The sequence below is a fragment of the Phoca vitulina genome, unplaced genomic scaffold, assembly GCF_004348235.1.
Source record: "Phoca vitulina isolate PV1807 unplaced genomic scaffold, GSC_HSeal_1.0 scaffold25, whole genome shotgun sequence".
NCBI lineage: Eukaryota > Metazoa > Chordata > Mammalia > Carnivora > Phocidae > Phoca > Phoca vitulina.
The window spans coordinates 6,889,211-6,913,168 of record NW_022589728.1 but is presented as its reverse complement, the minus strand read 5'-3'; the positions used below and the strand labels follow the sequence as shown (position 1 = coordinate 6,913,168).

At 37.5% G+C, this 23,958-nt stretch overlaps 1 protein-coding gene and 1 non-coding gene across 3 annotated transcripts in view; both read left to right on the top strand.

Annotated features, from left to right (window-relative positions):
• ATP6V1H (ATPase H+ transporting V1 subunit H) overlaps positions 1-23,958 on the top strand; it is a 132,924-nt gene that overhangs the window by 44,578 nt on the left and 64,388 nt on the right. For both annotated transcript variants that reach the window (XM_032422037.1, XM_032422038.1), the window contains 2 exons: positions 12-109; positions 10,018-10,210. In XM_032422037.1, the coding sequence (XP_032277928.1) occupies positions 12-109; positions 10,018-10,210 (291 nt within the window). The remainder of the gene's footprint in view (positions 1-11; positions 110-10,017; positions 10,211-23,958) is intronic.
• Positions 4,724-4,831, top strand: LOC116643314. The gene has a single exon (XR_004301528.1). It is a non-coding gene; the product is annotated as a U6 spliceosomal RNA (small nuclear RNA).

Below are 23,958 nucleotides of genomic sequence, written 5' to 3'. Positions count from 1 at the left end.
TTCTTGCATAGAGTTCTCAGTATGTGCAGTGTGTTGCTGGGTGTCTGCAGCTGATGCTTCGGGTCAATGAGTACCGCTTTGCCTGGGTAGAAGCAGATGGGGTAAACTGGTGAGTGCCCTTTTACTTTTAATGTAGAATAACATTTGAAAGCATCTCTCCTTGACATTTTCAAAGAAATTAATACATTTAATCATCTAAAAGAAATTTTTTTTTCATGTCTGTTTAACAATAGATTATGCTAACCTTCGTGGAGGTCAGTAACTACTAAATGGAATGTTTCTCCTCTCCCTCACTTGGCCTGTGCTACTTAAGAGGTTAAGAACTCCGAAAAGGCTAATGCTTGATAGAAAAAATTTTAGGTATTCAGAATAGAAGAACAATTATAAAAGTATCTTGTGGTAAATGTAGACAAAAATCAACAGGAAAAGATCTTTTTTTTTTATTATGTTATGTTAATCACCATATATTACATCATTAGTTTTTGATGTAGTGTTCCTGATTCATTATTTGCATATAACACCCAGTGCTCCATGCAGTACGTGCCCTCTTTAATACCCATCACTGGGCTAACCCATCCCCCCACCCCCCTCCCCTCTAGAACCCTCAGTTTGTTTCTCTGAGTCCATAGTCTCTCATGGTTCGTCTCCCCCTCCGATTCCCCCCCTTCATTTTTCCCTTCTTGCTATCTTCTTTTTTTTTTTTTTAACCTATAATGTATTATTTGTTTCAGAGGTACAGGTCTGTGATTCAACAGTCTTGCACAATTCACAGCGCTCACCATAGCACATACACTCCCCAGTGTCTATCACCCAGCCACCCCATCCCTCCCACCCCCCCACCACTCCAGCAACCCTCAGTTTGTTTCTGGAGATTAAGAATTCCTCATATCAGTGAGGTCATATGTTACATGTCTTTCTCTGATTGACTTATTTTGCTCAGCATAATACCCTCCAGTTCCATCCACGTCGTTGCAAATGGCAAGATTTCATTCCTTTTGACGGCTGCATAATATTCCATTGTATATATATACCACATCTTCTTTATCCATTCATCTGTCGATGGACATCTTGGCTCTTTCCACAGTTTGGCTATTGTGGACATTGCTGCTATAAACATCGGGGTGCAGGTGCCCCTTCGGATCACTACATTTGTATCTTTGGGGTAAATACCCAGTAGTGCAATTGCTGGGTCATAGGGTAGCTCTATTTTCAACTTCTTCAGGAACCTCCATACTGTTTTCCAGAGTGGCTGCACCAGCTTGCATTCCACCAACAGTGTAGGAGGGTTCCCCTTTCTCCGCATCCCCGCCAACATCTGTCGTTTCCTGACTTGTTAATTTTCGCCATTCTGCATGGTGTGAGGTGGTATCTCATTGAGGTTTTGATTTGGATTTCCCTGATGCCGAGCGATGTTGAGCACTTTTTCATGTGTCTGTTGGCCATCTGGATGTCTTCTTTGGAAAAATGTCTGTTCTTGTCTTCTGCCCATTTCTTGATTGGATCATTTGTTCTTTGGGTGTTGAGTTTGATAAGTTCTTTATAGATTTTGGATACTAGCCCTTTATCTGATATGTCATTTGCAAATATCTTCTCCCATTCTGTCAGTTGTCTTTTGGTTTTGTTGACTGTTTCTTTTGCTGTGCAAAAGCTTCTTATCTTGCTGAAGTCCCAATAGTTCATTTTTGCCCTTGCTTCCCTTGCCTTTGGCGATGTTTCTAGGAAGAAGCTGCTGCGGCTGAGGTCGAAGAGGTTGCTGCCTGTGTTCTCCTTTAGGATTTTGATGGACTCCTGTCTCACATTTAGATCTTTCAACCATTTGGAGTCTATTTTTGTGTGTGGTGTAAGGAAATGGTCCAGTTTCATTCTTCTGCATGTGGCTGTCCAATTTTCCCAACACCGTTTGTTGAAAAGACTGTCTTGTTTCCACTGGACATTCTTTCCTGCTTTGTCGAAGATTAGTTGACCATAGAGTTGAGGGTCCATTTCTGGGCTCTCTATTCTGTTCCATTGATCTATGTGTCTGTTTTTGTGCCAGTACCATACTGTCTTCATGATTAATTACAGTTTTGTAATAGAGCTTGAAGTCCAGAATTGTGATGCCACCAGCTTTGCTTTTCTTTTTCATCATTCCTCTGGCTATTTGGGGTCTTTTCTGGTTCCATACAAATTTTAGGATTATTTGTTCCATTTCTTTGAAAAAAGTGGATGGTATTTTGATGGGGATTGCATTGAATGTGTAGATTGCTTTAGGTAGCATAGACATTTTCACAATATTTGTTCTTCTAATCCATGAGCATGGAACGTTTTTCCATTTCTTTGTGTCTTCCTCAGTTTCTTTCATGAGTATTTTATAGTTTTGTGAGTACAGATTCTTTGCCTCTTTGGTTAGATTTATTCCTAGGTATCTTATGGTTTTGGGTGCAGTTGTAAATGGGATCGACTCCTTAATTTCTCTTTCTTCTGTCTTGTTGTTGGTGTATAGAAATGCCACTGACTTCTGTGCATTGATTTTATATCCTGCCACGTTACTGAATTCCTGTATGAGTCCTAGCAGTTTTGGGGTGGAGTCCTTTGGGTTTTCCACATAAAGTATCATATCATCTGCAAAGAGTGAGAGTTTGACTTCTTCTTTGCCGATTTGGATGCCTTTGATTTCTTTTTGTTGTCTGATTGCTGTGGCTAGGACTTCTAATACTATGTTGAATAGCAGTGGTGATAGTGGACATCCCTGCCGCATTCCTGACCTTAGGCGGAAAGCTCTCAGTTTTTCCCCATTGAGAATGATATTCGCTGTGGGCTTTTCATAGATGGCTTTTATGATATTGAGGTATGTACCCTCTATCCCTATACTCTGAAGAGTTTTGATCAAGAAAGGATGCTGTACTTTGTCAAATTTTTTTTCTGCATCGATTGAGAGGGTCATATGGTTCTTGTTCTTTCTTTTATTAATGTATTGTATCACATTGATTGATTTGTGGATGTTGAACCAAAAAGCCAACTTATTTATTCATAATGAGAGATGTCACTGCTCTTAAACCAAATACTCTTTTTGTTTAGTGAAGACATTGTTTATCTTTGGAGAACCTATACAGAAACTAGCAAGAAGAGTCGATTGAAGACTCCTGATGCTATGTCATTGGACTCTGCTGGACCAATGCCTCCATCTCCAGTGTAGGGATACACCTGCCAGAGGGATCTCCTCAGCCAGTATTTGCATGCAACTGCCTCAGCTGGGTTGCTTCTGCAAATGGCTCTTCTTAGGACTTGCATAGAATTGTAATGAAATACTCAATTACTGTTGACTCAGTAAATTAGTAGTCTTATATGTTTTATGCAAAATGTCAATCTTTTTATACTTATTTAACCTTCAGTATGTCAGGAAAAATAGCCATGACAATTTGCCACACGGACCTTTTGGAAAACATATATTTGGCCCTTTTATGTATAATTAATAGAATTATGAATAAAGAAATAGTGAAAAACAACCAGTAGAAATCCTAATAAGAATTTTTTCATGGTTAGGGCGCCTGGGTGGCTCAGTTGGTTAAGCGTCTGACTCTTGATTTCGGCTCAGGTCATTATTTCAGGGTCGTGAGATTGAGCCCTGTGTCAGGCTCCGTGTTTAGCAGGGAGTCTGCTTGAGATTCTCTCCCTCTCCCTCTTCCCCTGCTCGCGTGCACCCTCTCTCTCAAAGAAAAAAAAAAGAATTTTTTCATGGTAAATCTTTCTGTAGTAAGTGAATTTTGATGCACAAACTTCATGAAAGATGAAAGAAAACCATCACATGTCCTTTTAGCAAAATGGAATAGTCTGGGTTCTTGTTACAAAATATTGTGTTGAAGGCTTTCGTGTTGAACAACTAAATAAGTGAGAATATTGTATTTCGTTTTTTTTTGTCCTTAGAGATATATTTTCACTTACTGATTCTTGAGTTTGACAAAATGCATTTATGATAGTCATCTGAAGACTCACAGTTTGAGATTTCACTTATATGACCAATTTCATCATCATTGTTAGAGAACAGAATGCTGTCTCTGCTTTCAACTTCTGATTCATCTCATAATTATGAAATGCCTTCCTCAGGTAATTGCCATTATGGATGGAAAATAAAAAGTTCTGAATTCTTTGAATTTCAGTGTTCACACAGTGTCAGGAGACTTAGCAGAAGGACTCAAGGGACTCAGCATGTAGTCATTCTCATGGCTGGGATTTATTTCAGAGACACAATAGAGCTGGAGGAATCCATGTTAGGCTTCCTATGTTCTATCCCTCCTGTGGGGGTCACACAGCGTACTTTTTCCCCAGCAGCAAAAATGTGGCAACATTTGTGTGATTTTTCTGCTCAGGTATCCCCCTAGAGACTCTGCACCCATGGTTTTTATTGGAAATTTGTCAGGTAGGCACCCTTTGCCTAGCATGCAGGAAAATTCCAGACTCCAGAAGGACAGCATATGTTCAGTATAAACAGAAGCATATTGTTTGAGCATACAGTATAGGAAGAGTGAGCCACCTTTATCATTTAGGGAAAGTTTTGTATCAGTGTAGGGAACTGTTTACCACTCAGGTACCCAGAAGCCAGCCAAAGGTCACTTTGTAGGCAGACTTTTCTATGAATAGCAGTTTCAGGATTGACTATGATGTTAATTTTTTATTGCACAGAAATCTAAAGGTAGACTACAGAGATGGTGTTTCCAGCCTTTTTACCTTCTTTAATAATGATGCCATGCTCGCCCCGGCAGCACATATTCTACAAATGGAACAATACAGAGAAAAATAGCATGGCCCCTGAGCAAAGATGACATGCAAATTTGTAAAAATGATGCAATATTTTGGGCAATACAATAAGAAAGGATAATTATTTATTTCATTATTGTATCATCTTCCTAGGCAATTTCATCATTCTCCAGTTTTCTTATAATTTTAGCCTTTAATTTTTTTAACAGAGTTGGGAATAATGAATGTATAATGATGAAATAATATCTCAGATAATAAATTGGTATAATTCTTCAAATTATGGGTAATATAAAATCACTGAAATTCCATAATATGTCTTAGGTTTATGAGCGGATCCAATAGACCTGTGTAGTACTTGCAAAATAAATTGAATTTCATTGTATTACACACACAAAAAAATTTCCTTTTTGTTCTTTGGAAGATCTGGAAAAGAGAATAAAAGTCATGAATCAGCAATTTCTACAAATAGAATTGCTCAAAAAATAAACTCAAATACTAAAATTTGGTCCAGGGGACCCTAAGGTATACTGAAGTTAACCAAATGCGGCTCTTCTAGTTACTGGCACTTAGTATTTTGGAGGACAGGAAGCAGTATTAACTGTTCAATTTAGCAACAAGAGCAGGGACAAATATAGTTTAGAATACTCCGTGTTCAACCTATACGTTTTGATATACTAATGACTGCTAATTAGATTAACAGTAATAAAAAAATAGAGACCTTTAGATTGAGAGCAGGTATAAATAAAGATATAGTATGTTAACTTGTTGATAGTATCACAATCAAAAAACTCATTTAATCTTTTCATTTTTGAAGAAACAAAACGTGTACATTTCTTTTGTTTAGGATTGAAAATATCCTTTGTTTCTTTCTTTTTGGTATTCCTCAACTCACAAGCAGGAATTATGTGAGGAGGAAGAAACTCAAGTATAGCCTTTTTGAAGAGAATAAAACTGCTATTTTAAAAACTCAAGAACATTTTTAGCTATATAATTTTTTTTTTGTTAAAAAGTCTGTTATGTGGGGGCACCTAGGTGGCTCAGTCGCATGAGCGTCTGACTCTTGATTTCAGCTTAGGTTGTGATCTCAGGGTCCTGGGATCGAGCGGGGAGTCTGCTTGAGATCCTCTCTCTTCTTCTCCCTCTTCCCCTCCCCTCCCACGTGTGCTTTCTCTCTCTTTCTTTCTAAATAAATAAATAAAATCTTAAGAAAAGGCCTTTTATGTGAATGATACAATACTATTTCTGAATGTTTATATCCTATGTAAGACCAAAAATATACTTCGCATTGTCTTGCATATTGACTTCACTAGAAAGTCTGATAGCATTGATTCATTAAATACTGAAGCAAAGGAAGCTTTTCTGGGATAATTGCCTCCACAGATTCAATTGGCATTGAAGTATTTTGAAGGTATGAAGTAGTATATAATGAAAGTAGTATGTAAATGAAAGGTAAGATTTATCTTAAGCATCAAAACATTACATTTTTGGGTGACGTTGTGTGATGAGGTGCAAGGTGCTCATGGGTTTGAAGAGCAGCAGTTAGCTAGAAGTGTGTCAGTCAGCCAGTAAATCAGCTGTTTTGTCTCCCTATGCCCTTCATTGGCTTGATTTTTTTTAAAACCTTAATTAAAAACAAAATAGATCACTAAATAATTATTTTGGCTCATGAACCTTAGCCTTCTAATTTTGGATTTGACAATTTGTATTTTTTGAGCTCTCTGCATAATGTTGTACTATATATTATAGGGAATACAAAGAAGCGTATGGTCCTTTTCCTTTAAAAAAATTATAATCTAGTTGGAAAGTATTAAATAGCTAACAAAGGTAGCACTCAGGATTCTATAGCATCATTTAGTAACTTTTTCAATGATTAAAAATAACACTAAACTCATCAGTTTGAGAAGGATAGCAGACACTTAAATGGGGCTTGGTACTGACTCATTCTTCAGGTCTCAGCTCAAGGGTCACTTCCTTTGAGAATCCTTCCCTCCCACTGCGCTGCATTCTGAGTTCCTTGAGAACATGGGCAGTGTCTGTTTTTGCCCACCATTTGCCCCCCACAGGTCCCCCGTGCCTTGCAGTGTACCTGCCATATAGATCTTCAATAAATATTTGTTAAATTGCTATATTTAGGTTTATCTTGGGCCTTTGTGTCCTTTGTAACCCCTTAGCATGTTTTCATGCTCCACTGTCTTCAGAGTTAGGGTTCCTGCCTCTAGGGGAAACCCTTCCTTTTTCTGTTAAATAGGAACTTTATTAGAGTTTTTCTTGTAGTTAATATTTGGATATAGAAGACTTCCTTATTTTTTCAACAGAATCATATATATTGTAGACAAATTTTGAACGCTCTGAGATTTCTCTGCAGTGTTCATCATTGTTGACTGCGACTTCCTTTGAAATCTTTCTGTCTTGGTTTCAGCAATAGCATATTGGCCCAGCGCTCTGTATAACCCTTCTGGACATTTACAGATTTGTTAACAGAGATCATTTAATATAAAGAACTGTTAACTGGGTTTCTGAAAACAAAACTCCCAAGTGTCAAGAGAGGTAGCAGGTGGAGACGCTTCCCCTGAAGTTGGGGAGCAAAGGTAAGAGATTGGAATTACGAACGTTTACACGCTTCAAGGAATGTGTATTCAACTGAGATTTAATCCAGGGGTTGTGTTCCTGAGCTCAGAGGAAGGGCCTCGTAGGTCAGGGACCCAGATGGCTGGTGCTGCTCTCTCCGAACGTGTGCAGGGAGGCTGCTCGGTCAGCACGTTGCAGACTGAATTCAGCCGCTGCCACGGCAAAGCCCAGTCGCTGCTGTGGAGGTGAAGGACTGTTGCTGGAGTGATACTCACAGGGGCAGGAAGCCGACAGGACAAAGCCTCTTCTTCCTTCATCTTGGCAGTCAGCCTCTGGCCTCTCCTGTTGGCAGAGCTGGCTGGTGGAGCAGAACTGTGGCTTAAAGTCTCAGCCACGGCGTCACAAAACAGAGTGCAGAAGGCTTACCTCAGTAAGTGGAGCAATTAGAGAGCAAAAGGAAACCAGGTACTAGGGTATTAATAGCATAGAATGACTTGATTTTACAGTTTTTGAAACACTGACATCAATATTAAATAAAAGCAAGTCTTAAATAACAACCCCAAGTAGAAAAGAGGTAAGGGAGAAATCAAGCATGAGAAAATGAAGGGCAGTTCAGCAAATCTATAACTGTATACAAATCACAAAAATGGAGAAATGGCACAAATATAAGCCTTCCACTAAATTAGTAGTTGTAGATTATAAAATTGGATTTAAAAAATCTTATTTATTTTTATTAATAGACTTTTTATTATTTTTAAAAATTGTTTTTTTTTTTTAAAGATTTTATTTATTTGACAGAGACAGCGAAAGAGAGAACACAAGCAGGGGGAGCGGGAGAGGGAGAAGCAGGCTTCCCGCTGAGCAGGGAGCCCGATGCGGTGCTCGATCCCAGGACTCTGGGATCATGACCTGAGCCAAAGGCAGACGTTTAATGACTGAGCCACCCAGGCGCCCCTAAAAATTAGTTTTATTGACATATAATGTATTATTTGTTTCAGGGCTACAGGTCTGTGATTCATCAGTCTTACACAATACACAGCGCTCACCATGGCACATACGCTCCCCGATGTCCATCACCCAGTTACCCCATCCCCCCACCCCCCTCCCCTGCAGCAACCTTCAGTTTGTTTTCTAAGATTAAGAGTCTCTTATGGTTTGTATCCCTCTCTGGTTTCATGTTGTTTCATTTTTTCCTTTCTTCCCCTATGATCCTCTGCCTTGTTTCTTAAATTCCACATCTCGGTGAGATCATATAGTAATTGTCTTTCTCCGATTGACTTATTTTGCATAGCATAATACCCTCTAGTTCCATCCACGTTGTTGCAAATGGCAAGATTTCATTTTTTGATGGCTGTATAATATTCTATTGTGTGTGTGTGTGTGTGTGTGTGTGTGTGTGTGTATATATACACACACATCTTCTTTATCTATTCATCTGTTGTTGGACATCTGGGCTCTTTTCATAATTTGGCTATTGTGGACATTGCTGCTATAAACATTGGGGTGCAGGTGCCCCTTTGGATCACTACATTTGTACCTTTGGGGTTAATACCCAGTAGTGCAATTGCTGGGTTGTAGGGTAGCTCTATTAATAGACTTTTTATTTTTTTTTTATTTTTTATTTTTTTAAAGATTTTATTTATTTATTTGAGAGAGAGAGAATGAGAGACAGAGAGCATGAGAGGGAGGAGGGTCAGAGGGAGAAGCAGACTCCCTGCCGAGCAGAGAGCCCGATGCAGGACTCGATCCCGGGACTCCAGGATCATGACCTGAGCCGAAGGCAGTCGCTTAACCAACTGAGCCACCCAGGTGCCCCAATAGACTTTTTAAAGAGCAGTTTTATGTTTACAGAAAAATCAGAAGTCAGAATTCCCATATATACTTGTCCCATGGTTTTCCTGTATTAACGTCTTACATTAGTATGGTACCTTTCTTTCACTTGATGAGCCAATATTGATATATTCTTATTAACTAAGGTCCATATTTACATTACGGTTCACTCTTTGTGTTGTGTTTTGAGTTACCCCTAACGCCTCTGGTCATTTTTTAGTGGTTTATCTTCTTTTTTGTTTGAATGTAGGCATTCCCCAGGGATATTTCCTTAGTCTTCTTACTTGACGTAACCTCTTTCATTTCCATATGGCTTTCCCAGTTTCCGTATCAGTAAAGTGGGAGGTTCACCTAGAAGCTTCTGAGGTTTTAACCCCCAAAGTTAAAGATTGGCTGTGTCCAGTTCAGACTCATGATGGGTTTTTTCCAAATTCATCCCCTTTTCTCTGTGTGAGGTTCCTAAATATCTTTAAAGGTATAAATGATCCTCTTGGTTATCCAGACTCAAAAATCTTGATATACCTTCTGACTTCATCAAGCTGTACATCTATTTGTGTTACCAAGTCCTTTTGATTTTAGCTTCTTTATGTCTGTCTTACCATTTCTTCAGCCGTATTGCAAGTCTGTGTTTCCTTTCTCATTGCTTTTCGGCAGCAGGTGCTGCTGAATGCTGAAGTCCTGTGACTTTTGGAGAGAGACTTAAGTGAGGCTGTGCTGGAAATGGCCCTCTGTAAGTAGGGGCCTACCTTGTTATTTCTGGCAGAAAAGAAACTGAGGACATAATTCAGAGAGACTTGTTCCATTAGTGCAAAAAGAGAATAAGTAATTATTTTTTCTTATTGCACTGTTATAGTAAATGTTTTCTTAATGTGTGTTCCTTTTCAGCATCATGGGAGTTTTGAGTAACAAGTGTGGCTTTCAACTCCAGTATCAAATGATTTTTTCAATATGGCTCCTGGCATTCAGTCCTCAAATGTGTGAACACCTGCGACGCTATAATATCATTCCTGTCCTGTCCGATATCCTTCAAGAATCTGTCAAAGAGAAAGTGACAAGAATCATTCTTGCTGCATTCCGTGTAAGTGTTTTGTGGTGTTTTTTTAATGGTGTATGTGCGTGCACGCGCGCGCGCGCGTGTGTGTGAGGCATTTTCCCTGTGAAGTATATTTGGGAGCTTTTAGCAGGTGGGAAAAAATTGCTTGTTCTCCATGTAGATATGAAACTACTGGGCCTTGGTGAACATAGAGTAAAATCTCACTAATTTGTATTGTGGCATGGGGGAGTGGGTTTGGGGAAAAACCATTTAAGTGGGTAAAATATATGAGTTATAGACTTATAGGAGATGTAATTGTATGATGTTCACGTAGAGGAAATCCCTTTTTGTTGCATTGTGTTCCAAGACACTTTTAGGGAAGTTTTTCTCTTAAGGGGCCCTTGTTTTAGTATAGAGTTGTATTTCAGATTCTGGATCTGCTGATGTGCAGTGTATTTCTGGGGCAACTCCAAAGATCTATAATCATTTTGTTTAGTAAAGTTGTCCTATTAGGATATTAGAATTTGGGTGATATTTAAGTCAGCTTCCTCCCTTGAACAGATGAGGGAGTTGAGGACAAGAGTTAGAATCAGAATCCTAGGTCTTCTGGCTGCCAGGCAGCTGTAACACAGAAATAAAGTATTGTTAATCGGTTGCCCAGACCCAGTGTATTTGCTGTAGCAGTTGTGTGTTGATCATTTTGTTGGTTACCTTAGGATTTAATTGGGCTTCTGAGGGATGACTTGACTGACCTAGTGTCTTTTTTTTTTTTGTCTTTTCACTTTTTTAAAAAAAAATTTTATTATGTTATGTTAATCACCGTTAGTTTTTGATGTAGTGTTCCATGATTCATTGTTTGCGTATAACACCCACTGCTCCATTCAATACATGCCCTCTTTAATACCTATCACCAGGCTAACCCATTCCCTCAAGCCCCTCCCCTCTAGAACCCTCAGTTTGTTTCTCAGAGTCCATAGTCTCTCATGGTTCATCTCCCCCTCCGATTCCCCCCCCCTTCATTTTTCCCTTCCTGCTATCTTCTTCTTTTTTTCTTTAACATATAATGTATTATTTGTTTCAGAGGTACAGGTCTGTGATTCAACATCTTACACAATTCACAGCTCTCACCATAGCACATACCCTCCCCAATGTCTATCACCCAGCCACCCCATCCTTCCCACCCCCCACCACTCCAGCAACTCTCAGTTTGTTTCCTGAGATTAAGAATTCCTCATATCAAAACCTCAATGAGATACCACCTCACACCAGTCAGAATGGCTAAAATTAACAAGTCAGGAAACGACAGATGTTGGCGGGGATGCGGAGAAAGGGGAACCCTCCTACACTGTTGGTGGGAATGCAAGCTGGTGCAGTCACTCTGGAAAACAGTATGGAGGTTCCTCAAAAAGTTGAAAATAGAGCTACCCTATGACCCAGCAATTGCACTACTGGGTATTTACCCCAAAGATACAAATGTAGTGATCCGAAGGGGCACCTGCACCCCAATGATTATAGCAGCAGTGCCCACAATAGCCAGCCCACAATAGCCAAACTATGGAAAGAACCAAGGTGTCCATCGACAGATGAATGGATAAAGGAGATGTGGTATATATATACAATGGAATATTATGCAGCCATCAAAAGGAATGAAATCTTGCCATTTGCAACGACGTGGATGGAACTGACCTAGGGTCTTTTAAGGATGCTACCCAAGAGTAATAATAATGGGCAGTTCAGAGAGTGCTTATTCTGTGCTATGCATTGTTGTAAGGCTTTCCATTTGTTAATTCATTTAATGCTTACCACTGCCCTATAACATGGTAATTATTGTTGTTATTGTTAGTGTATTGGTATCATTAGTATTAGTATTGGTCTTCTCATTTTATGAATGGGGATACTGAGACAGAGAAGGCATATTGCTGGTAGACATACAAATCCACGTTATTGGCTTCACAGTCTGCTTTTAACTATTATTTACTCTTATGCTTTCTTTAAATAAACAACAGCAAATCAAAACTAAAAAGTAGTATAGATGTATTGCAAAAATTTAAATAGCATAGACCTCGCATTTGCCAAACATAGTCACTAACATCTTTCAGATTTTTCTAAGCACATAGAGATAAATATACAAATAGGTATGTAATTTTGTTTTGTATTTAAAAATAAAATGACATCATGTTATAAATACTGTTCCATAACTTTATTCTTAACAATCTATAATGAGTATGTGTTCGTTTTCATATATGTGGGTCTTCAGTAATTTTTTAAATGTCTGTATTCTACTGTGTTGATGTGAAGTGGTTTCTTTAACCAGTGTCCTATTGATGGGCATGTGGGATGTTTCCAGTTTTTTCTAAATGTCTGCCCACTTTGATGAATATTTCTGTTGGGATATAGTTCTATAGGTGGAATTGCTGAATCAAGTAATAAACTTTTACAGTTTTGGTAGGTAACATCAAATCACCTTTCATAAATGTGCAAGTTTACATTTCCATCAGCTACATGTTGAAAGTACATGCTTTCCTTTCCTTCCACTTGCATTTCTTTAATTGTTGCAAAAGATGAGCTGAAAAGTGAAATCATTATTTTAAATTTTTATTCTTTTAATAATGGATGAAGCTGAGCATTGTTTAATATCTTTATCAGCTATTTCTATTCTACCTATAAATTGCTTACTCATAGCATTTGTCACCTTTAAAATTTTAAAATTTGGTGTGTAGGAACTCTTTTCTAGATGTTTGTAGTTAATAGTATTAATACCTAATGTTTATTGAGAGCTTATTCAGTGTCAGGCACTGTTCTAATTGCTTTAAATGTGTTACTCATTTAATCTCCCAAGAACTCCATGTAATGGGCATTAGGCCACAAGAGGTTAAGTGATTTGCCAAAATAGCTAGGAAGTGGCAGAGCAGGAATTCAGTCTCAGGCAGTATGACTCATGCTCTTAACCATCATGCTAACCTGTCTTTGATGCTGAGAATAATAACTGTTGTAATTTATTGAATGATTTTCATGCATTGCCTTATTTAATCTTCATGATCATCCAATAGGTTCTACCATTATTTTTATTTTATAGATGAGGAAACCAAGACTTGTAGATTGATTCCTCAGTTAGTCATCTTCTTTGTTTCTTGTCTTGGTGCATTTTCTCAGGAATCTTAAGAGTGGCATTAAAAAGGAGGGAAACCATGAAAAGGAGAACCATAGGTCCTGTGAGAAAGGAATTCAGATTCCTTACTTGAAAATACATTCTTTTTCATGTAGAAATTGTTCTGTGGCCCTTGAGAAGTTTACTCTTAAGAAACAGGTAAATGAGGTACCTCCTTTGCCTCACCATATTGGCTCTGGCATTAGGTCTTCTAGCAAACTGTCTCTGAATTGTCAAGGTAAATTTCAGTTTAGTCCAGATAAGGTAATAATCAGAGTAGATTGTATTAATGAGACTCTACCCTGAAGTATTTTAGTAGCTAAGTTGAATGTACTTTTTTTTCTACTTGAGTGTTTCATTATCCATATTCTTTTTTTTGTTTTTTAAGATTTTTTATTTATTTATTTGACAGAGAGAGAGACAGCAAGAGAGGGAACACAAGCAGGGGGGGTGGGAGAGGGAGAAGCAGGCTTCCCGCTGAGCAGGGAGCCTGATGCGGGGCTTGATCCCAGCACCCTGAGATCATGACCTGAGCCGAAGGCAGTCGCTTAACCAACTGAGCCACCCATGCTCCCCTCATTATCCATATTCTTATTTATTTAGTAAAGATGAACAATTCTAGAATTAGGATCTCCCAACAGTCTCCTTTCAGTGCTAGAGCTCGTTTAATTCACAAAAACCAAGTTTTGAGTCCCTTTTATATTGCAGCCATTATGCTAATCGGTAGGGAACACAAATGACTGAGATACAGCTTGACACTGAAAGTCTTGTAGTTTAGTGAAGACAGAATATGTAAGTAAATAATGTCACTTCAATGGAGCATTAAGTAATGTACAAGAGGAAAAATAATATAAAAGAGGTGGAGGGTAAGAATGCGGGCTTAAGGAGAAGCTGCGGAGACAAGGCTCCAAGAGATTTTGGAAGGATGCCTAGGAGTGTTTTAGTACAAAGGTGGAGAGAGGTTGATAAATGTTAACAAATAAAGATGCTGACTTCTGGAATTGTCAGTAATTTGTTCTTGTAGATTGATTATTGCCCCCTGCTTAAGGGAGTAAATGGAGCACATAAGTCTGGTGCTTGAAGATACAATCCTAATTTGTGGCCATTTGCTTTCTGAAGGAACAGACATGCTCTGTGAAACGGAGCTTTGCTTTGCTGATCTGTATTACCCTTCTGGGCATTGAACTGGTGCGCCAACACAAATCCTTCAGCCATCCTGTCACTGAGTCACCCTAAGGTGTATTCATACTCTGGGGCATTACGCACCGAAGCCCAGTGCGTCTGAACAAGGCTCTGTCACATCTGCTCGTGCTACTTTATTGTATGCTGTGCCTACTGTGGTGGACATGAGGCAGAGCTGATTGCATTTTTAAACTCTATTCATTATGATTGAATATGGATTATATCTTTTATTTATTTATTTATTTATTTATTTATTATTATTTTTAAAAATTTTATTATGTTAGTCACCATACAGTACATCATTAGTTTTTGATGTGGTGATCCATGATCCATTATTTTCGTATAACACCCAGTGCTCCATGCAGTACGTGCCCTTCTTAATACCCATCACTGGGCTAACCCATCCCCCCCACCCCCCTCCCCTCTAAAACCCTGTTTGTTTCTCAGAGTCTATAGTCTCTCATGGTTCATCTCTCCCTCCGATTCCCCCCCTTCATTTTTCCCTTCCTTCTCCTAGTGTCCTCCATGCAATTCCTTATGTTCCACAAATAAGTGAAACCATGTGATAATTGACTTTCTCTGCTTGACTTATTTCACTTTGCATAATCTTCTCTAGTCCCATTGGTGTTGATGTAAAAGTTGGGTATTCATCCTTTCTGATGGCTGAGTAATATTCCATTGTATATGGACCAAATCTTCTTTATCCACTCATCTGTTGAAGGGCATCTCGGCTCTTTCCACAGTTTGGCTATTGCGGACATTGCTGCTATGAACATTGGGGTGCATATGGCCCTTCTTTTCACTACATCTGTGTCTTTGGGGTAAATACCTGGGAGTGCAATTGCTGGGTCATAGAGTAGCTCTGTTTTTCATTTTGTGAGGCACCTCCACACTGTTTTCCAAAGTGGTTGTACCAACTTGCATTCCTACCAACAGTGTAAGAGAGTTCCCCTTTCTCCACAATCTCTCCAACATTTGTTGTTTCTTTCCCTGTCTATTTTTGCCATTCTAACTGGTGTAAGGTGGTATCTCAATGTGGTTTTGATTTGGATTTCCCTGATGGCTAATGATGATGAACATTTTTTCATGTGTCTGTTAGCCATTTGTATGTCTTCTTTGGAGAAGTGTCTGTTCATGTCTTCTGCCCATTTTTTGACTTGATTATTTGTTGTTTGGGTATGAAGAACTTCTCAAACTCAACACCCAAACAACGGATTATATCTTTTCAACTCAGTGTATTTATTTTCTGAAGGCTTAAAGCTCCTATTTGATTTGTCTTTGTTTTGAGTTTCTCCCTTGTTTCTCTTCCTTTCTGTCCTGTGGTAGTTACAGGAGCCTTTATTTTATTAAAACTTCCTGTTCCAAACTAAGCACCTGTCATTAAGAAAATGGAAAAAAATTTGATCTTTTTCCTGTTTATGAAAATAATATGGTCTTATGGTTAAAAAAAGATACTGTGGAAGAATATTAAGAAAAAGTATGAAAATTAAATATAGTCTCACTCCTAGATATGGAAGCCTATTGATACTTTAATACCTGTAATTTATGATCTTTGTTCTCTTTCTACATTGGGTATCAACTCTGGATGAATTGTAGTGGGCACTGAAAACCTGAATGGTTAAGAGGGAGTCTGTATTATCATCTCTTCACAATTTGGGCAGATCATGCTTGGTGTCAATTTCTACAAAGAGTGTGCACTGAGGTTGGTGGTAGTGTGTGTGCCCAGCATGCACAGTGAAGGTCATTTTCATTGGGTTCTTGGGCTGGCTTCTGTGCCTTTGGCAAGTTGGCTTAGCCTCTCCATGCTTCAGGTTTGTTTATATGTCTGGTGAGAGTAATATCAACTATCTTAAGTCTCTCATTGGGCTTTATGCTCATATGATATTGCCCTTTGAAAAAATAAATGTGGGCTAAATGAATACTTGGCACATAGTAGGCCCTCAATAAGTATACATATCTGTGACTGAGTAGAAAGAATAGGGTAGTGGTATTGAATTTACTGATATTTTTATTGGTTTCTTTATTGACTGAGTTAAATTCCTTCTTAAATTTTTGGCTGCTTTGTTTGGTTCCCATATTTTAAAGTATGATAATAAAATTCTATGATAGAATATCTGTTTGCAGCTACTTCTGCATTGAGAATGAACTTACCCGAGAGTCTCCTACTCTAGTTTTCATGAGTATCTTAAGGTTACTGATATGTTAGAATTTTATTAAAATAATCCTCTTAACAAAACTTAATGTGGAAAGCAAGACTACAAGGAGAGAGTCCCTATTTTCTGTTAGTGCATGGACTTTTGTCTAAATTGGAAACTGTTCCTAACTTGTCATGAAAACTCTCTTTAGAAAATGAGATATATTTGGTAATTGCTAAATTGCTTGGAAAGTTGGTTACCCTCAGCTCAATGTCTTTGCAATTAGATTATCCTAGAAAGATGACTTGGATCATTATTATTTTTTTTCTTTGTATGACTTTCAACAGTTGTTTAAGTAATTAACTTGCAAGTTAATAGTATTTTTCAGTTTATATCTACTTAGCCTTTTTTGTGTGTTATATTTTTTAAGTTAAAATGTTTATTGTTCTAAATGTTGATGATTGTAAATATTTACCAAAAATTATTTCTTCCAATAATTTGATAATAAGGTAACTTGTTTTTTTAAGGTAAGGTATAGGTGTGGGAGAGAGAGCTGCTGTAACAGTTAGGGTCTTATTTTATAGCCCTTCTGTTGTCTGAAAGAATAGATCTCTACACTTTCAACTTTTTTCCTTCAGTTTTCATAAATTTACACTTTTTAAAAAAGATTTTATTTATTTTATTTATTTATTTATTTATTTATTTATTTATTTTTTTTTTTTAAAGATTTTATTTATTTATTTGACAGAGAGAGACATAGAGCAGGAACATAAGCAGGGGGAGTGGGAGAGGGAGAAGCAGGCTTCCTGCGGAGCAGGGAGCCCGATGTGGGACTCGATCCCAGGACCCTGGGATCATGACCTGAGCCGAAGGCAGACGCTTAACGACTGAGCCACCCAGGCACCCAAAAAGATTTTATTTATTTTAGAGAGAGAGCGAGCATGAGCGGAGGGAGGGGCAGAGGGAGAGGGAGAAGCAGACTCCCCACTGAGCAGGGAGCCTGATGTCAGGCTTGATTCCAGGACCCTGAGAACGTGACCTGAGCCAAAGGCAGATGCTTAACCCACTGAGCCACCCGGGTGCCCCAATAAACCTACATTTTCTAATAAGTATTATTTAGATAATATAGTAAGTTCTGTGAGTTTCTAGTAAGAAATCAGTTACTAGTAATTTATAGTAATGGGCTGAGATTTAATCTAAAGCTCAGTATAAGCTGCCTTAAATATAATATATATGGTCACTTTTGGTATCTGAGCTTCCCACAAACCCTGCTTAGTATTTTGCTTCTGCCTAGTTCCTCTTCCCTCTCGTTGGTTTTCATTTTAGATCATTATTATTGTAAAATAAAAGGGTCATTGGAAGCAGGTATCTCTAATATTGCTATATCATAGAAGAGAGGTGTTAGTTGATATTAATTGAATCCTGCCTTTGAGATCCTCCCTCTGTCTCCTTATCCCTTTCCTTCTCCCATCTACTCTCCCTGTCTCTTTCATGGATTATCTATTCATCCGTCAGATGTTTACTAAAGACCAATTATGTAACAGGCCATGTGTTAGTTACTGAGCAAATGGAAGAATGAATAAGAAAAGACACTTTTTCTCAGGATTTTGTATTGTGTTTAAATGCTTGTCTTTAGGGGCCCCTGGGTGGCTCAGTTGGTTAAGTGGCTGCCTTCAGCTCAGGTCATGATCCCCAGGTTTTGGGATTGAGCATCGGGCTTCCCTGCTTAGCGAGAACACTGCTTCTCCCTCTGCCCCTCCCCACTGCTCATGCATGCGTGCTCTCTCTCTCATATAAATAAAATCTCCAAAAAAAATGCTTGTCTTCATGCAGTGACTTCATGAAGTCATCATGAAGAAGGTTTACAATATAAAAAGTTCATAAAGTCCCAAAGTACTATGGAGCCAGACTGAGGTTCTTAAGGTTTTTTTCTTTTTGTTTTTCTTTTTTTTGACCTGATTTGGAAGTTCTCTAGTTGATTATTTACTTTTTACGGAAATTTGAGAAGTACAGTAGTATAGCTCTTTTCTGATTTTCCTTTCAGTATGGTGTATTAGAAAGAGTGTAGGCTTTGGAGTGGATAAGATGTAGGTGTGAATTCGGCGTTAGGTTGTTGGGAGAGTGGCCTGAACTCTTAGAGTGAATTTCTCTGTCTGTGAAAGATGGTTAGTAATACTTAACTCACTTCAAGATTAGGTAAGGATTCAGTGAGATAGCAGGAGCCTGGCAATAGTAAATATACAATCTGTGCCTTTTCTCTCCAGAAAAGCAGAGAATGATAGCAGTTTGCCTCTTTAAATCCCGTATATCTGTAAATTGCATTCTTGCTTGGTGTTGAACATAGGCAAAGATCCAATGCTGACCTGTTTTGATTTAGAAGAGGCGGCATGAATATTTTACTAATATTCAACAAGATTTAAAAACCTTATTTAAACTTTATTTACAGTTTCAATTTTGTACCCACAGCACATAGAACTAATTATTAGGCTAATTTCTGGGCATCTGTTATCTAATTTGGATTTCAGATTATGTAAAATAGACTCAATCTCTTGGCAGGAATATTAGTTTTTTAGACCCTGCTGTGCTAAATTTGGGACAGTACAATCATTAGGGGAATATTCTAAGGGCTGAAAATCAGAAGAATGTCTTTAGACATCCACAACTTTAATGTACACAACTGAGTTAAAATTAAGTCATTAGTAATGACATAGTAATTTGACTTAGGCCATCAGTAGGTGAAAAAATGATGTGTCCTTTTTTTTCTTTATCCTTCTCAAATTCCTATAACTGTTAAAGAAGATTCACTGATGAGGTTGTTTAAGGATGATCTAGTCATGTATTTTTTCCCACATCTTGAAACTCAGGAAGGAAATTTTTGTGCTGAAGACTTTAGGAAGCTTGCTGAGCTGCTGTGAGCTGAAAAAATTGCTAATTTTTTTTTTCCATTTGGCTTGGTGAATTTAATTTTTGAAAATGTCAATCTCACTTATTCATAGCAGGTGCTGGACTCCAGGTCTCTGCAAATGTTATCCTATTGGTTAAATTGATTTGTCAATCTTTAGTTCCTAAAATAAATTAGCATGTTTTGAGCCTGTGACTGAGAAAGACATTGAAGATCATATTTCTTGTCTAGAGTTTTACATCTGTTGTGAGTTTTATTTCTCTTTTTGGCTCTGCTTAGTTAAGAGCCTACGTAATATGTCAGATAATAAGCTAAATTATATTTTTACAACTCAGTGTTTTCAAAAGAAATACCACCAAATTGGACTTGGATTTTTACTGGCTGTATTAGTCATGATGTTTAATTTACACCCCCACACACGAACACATAGACACAGACCTGCACATACCCACATCTTCCTGTGCAGGCGGTTTGTAGTCACCCTTTCAGAGAGGTCCACCCTCGTTTGAGTGTGTAGGTGCTGTTTTGCCTACTGCTTTGGCATGGAAGTATTGCTATCAAGAAATTTTATTCCCAAGTCTATACCTTATTCCTTGTTTCAGGGATTTATCTGTCTTGCTTATTAAGTACCAGGTTTGAGTGAGACCATTTTTAATCTTGGGGTGAGTGTTTATACAGTGATACTTCAAGTGTGGTGTGCATGTCAGTGCAGTGCTGTGAACTGTTGGTTAGCAGCCTGCAGCGGTAAGTATAGAAAGTAAGAATAAGCAGTTAGAAGCTTACAGTAACTTGACAGAATAGTTGCATACCTGTCAAATTTAATAATATAAAATTTGAGCTTATAATTGCATATGTTTTAAAATGCATTTTTCTAGAAATTCATTTTTATTGTATTTTATAAAAGTATTTGTTCATGACTGATTGGAAGTTAAAAAACAAACACAACTGGTCTTCACCACAGATGGTTTGAGAAGCCCTGTTTTAACGTATAATTTCACAAGGCTAGCAGTTCTGGTGAAGGAAAGAGCTGAATTGTCATGTGATTCCTCTGTGCTTTTAGGAAAGTCAAGATTTCTGCACCGTTACTTGGACAAAGACAAAAATGATATTTAGACTTTTGATTTTGTTGAGGTGAAGATGCCATTGAGTTTTAGGGCCTTTAAAGAGTACACTGCTGCTGGATTATCTAGGTTTGTTTTTGGCAAATTCAGTTCTTAAGGACTTTTCATAATCCATTCAATCCTTTTCATTCTTTATAATGAAATGGAAAGATGAAATTGAAACGTGTTTTGAAGGGAAAATTATAAGGCTCATTGACTGATTTGATATAGGGTTGAAGAAAAGGGGAGAATCAAGTATGACTAAGTTCTAGAGTACTATTATTTTGGAGAATTAAGAGGTGAGGTGGTTTTAGAAGAATATAATAGTGGTGTTCTATGTTAGTTATTATATTGATTGTGTTGAGGTTAGAGTTGAAATCACTAGTTATGATAATACCTCAAATATGAAGTTTAATTCTCTCGTCAGCAAATATATAGTGAAAATAACAAAGGATCATATGAGCAAAAGAGTTTTGATATGTTTCTAAAGTTAGAAGAGAGAGTAGTAAGAAAAATAACTTGAAAAAGTAATAGAAAATTTAGTAAAATAATAGGTAAAGACTTAACAAAAGAAAGGAAGAAGGGAAGAGTATCAGAAAGGGAGAGGGTATCGGAATTTAGGGCTCCCCACAGCATAAGGTCTTTAATTGAATTGCATTATGGTCAGGGAACATATTCTAAGTTTCAATTCTTGGAAGTTTGAGACTTGTTTTATGGCTAATCATATGGTCTGTCATGGTGAATGTACCATGTGTGCTTTAAAAGAATGTGTAAAAAAAAATAAAAAAATGTGTGTTTTGCAGATGTATAGTGTTCTATAAAATGTCAATTAAATCAGGGTGGTTGATAATGCTTTTTAGATCCTCAGTGATACTGATTTTTTGTTTAGTAAGGTTCTATCAATTGCTGAGAGCGGGGGTTGTTAAAATCTCTGGCTATTATTTATGGATTTGTCTGTTTCTCCCTTGAGTTCTGCCAATTTTTGCTTTATGTATTTTGAAGCTCTGTTATTAATGCATTCGTATATGTTACGTTTTCCTGGTGAACTGACCTTTGAATCTTTGTGAGATGTCTGTTATTATTGTTGGTGTTTTTTGCCTTGATACCTACTTTATTTGAAATTAATATAGACAAGCCAGCTTTCTTTTCTTCTTTTTTTTGGACATGCCAGCTTTCTTATGCTTATGGTTTTCAACCTATCTATGTCTTACGTCTTATATTTAAAGTTTGTCTCTTTTAGACAACATATATTTGAGTCTTGAATTTTTATCCTAATAATCTCTGCCTTTTAACTGGAGTGTTCAGTCTATTGGCATTTAAGGTAAGTATTGGTATAGTTGAATTTAGGTCTAGCATTTTATTTTTGTTTTCTGTTCGTCTTATTTTTTGTTCTTCCATTCTTGCCTTCTCTTGAGTTAATTGAATCCTTTTTAGAATTTCATTTTAATTTTTCTGTAGACCTTTTAACTGTTCTTTGTGGTGCTTTATTTCTCAGAGCTTGTTCTGGTGTCACAATATATACATCCTTAACTTTTCCCATTAAAGTGAGTATTTTACTCTTTAATGTAAAATGTAAGAGCTTGTAATCACACAGGTCTCTTCTCTCTTTTTTAACTCTATAGCTGTCATGTAAATATATGTACATATGTAAAAAAACCCTATAATACAGTGTTTTAACTTTTCCTTTTAACAGTCTTATTTGTATTATGAAAGTGAAGAGGGAAAAATTGTCTTTTATATTTATTCGACTGTTTACCATATCTGCAGTTCTTTCTTTCCTGAAGATTGATCTTTCCATTTGATGGTGTCATTTTCTACCACCTGCAAAATTTCCTTTAGCTCAGGGCTCATCAGTCCATAATAGCTCATGAGGCAGATCTGGCCCACCACTGGTTTTTATAAGTAAAGCTTTGTTGGAACACAGCTGTGCTTATTTGTTTTTGTTTTTTTATTTTGTATGCCTGCTTTTGCACTGTAATGGCAGAATTGAATAGCTGTGATAGAGACCTCAACACCTAAAATATTTACTATTTGGCTCTTAGAAAGTTTGCCCACCCATGCTTTAGCATGTCTTCTACCACAGGTCTGCTGGTGACCAGTTATCTTAATTTCATTATCTAAAAATGGTTTGTTTACCTTTATTTTTTAAAAAATTGAGATATAATTGACATATAACATTTTATTAGTTTCAGGTGTGCAACATAATGATTTGATATTTGTATATATTGTGAAATGATCACCACAATAAGTCTCATTAATAATTAACATCCATCACCACACATAGTTTCAGTTTTTTTTCTTGTGATGAGAACTTTTAAGATCTACTTTCTTATCATCTTTCAGGAATACATGTGGTATTATTAACTATAGTCATCATCATGCTGTATATTATATCCCCAGACTTATTTACTTTATTTTATCTTTTTACAGATTTTATTTATTTATTTGACAGAGAGAGAGAGAGCACACGCAGAAGCAGGGGGAGTGGCAGGCAGAGGGAGAGGGAGAAGTAGGCTCTCCGCCAAGCAGAGAGCCCGACGTGGGGTAGATGCCCAACTGACTAAGCCACCCAGGCGCTCCAGGACTTACTTATTTTATAACTGGAAATTTGTACCTTTTAATCCCCTTCATTTAGTTGGCTTCCCCTCCCCCCCACTGCATCTGGCAGATACCCAACTGACTAAGCCACCCAGGTGCCCCAGGACTGACTGACTTTATAACTGGAAATTTGTACCTTTTAATCCCCTTCACTTAGTTTGCTTCCCCTCCCCCCCCACTGCATCTGGCAACCACCAATCTGTTTTCTATGTCTTTGAGTTTGGGGTTTTTAAATTTTAGTTTTTTTTAAGCTTCCACATATAAGTGAGATCATACAGTGTTTGTCTTTCTCTGACATTTCACTTAGCATAATGCCCTGAAAGTCTATCCATGTTGTCACAAATGGCAGTATTTTCTTTTTTTTTTAATGGCTGGATAATATTTCATTGTGTATAAATACTTATATACCCCATTTTCTTTATCCAGTCATCCTTCAATGGGCAGTTAGATTATTCCCATACCTTGGCTATTGTGAATAATGTTATAATAAACATGGGAATGCAGATAATCTCTTTATACTCTGTTTTCATTTTCTTTGGATAAATACCTAGAAGTGGAATGGCTGGAGCATATGGTAGCTCTATTTTTAAAGTTTTGAGGAACCTTCATAGTGTTTTCCAGAGTGGCTGTACCAGTTTGCATTCTCAACAGTGCACAAGTGTGCACTTTTCTCCATAACCTTGACAACACCTGTTATCTTTTGTTTTTTGATAATAGCCATCCTAACA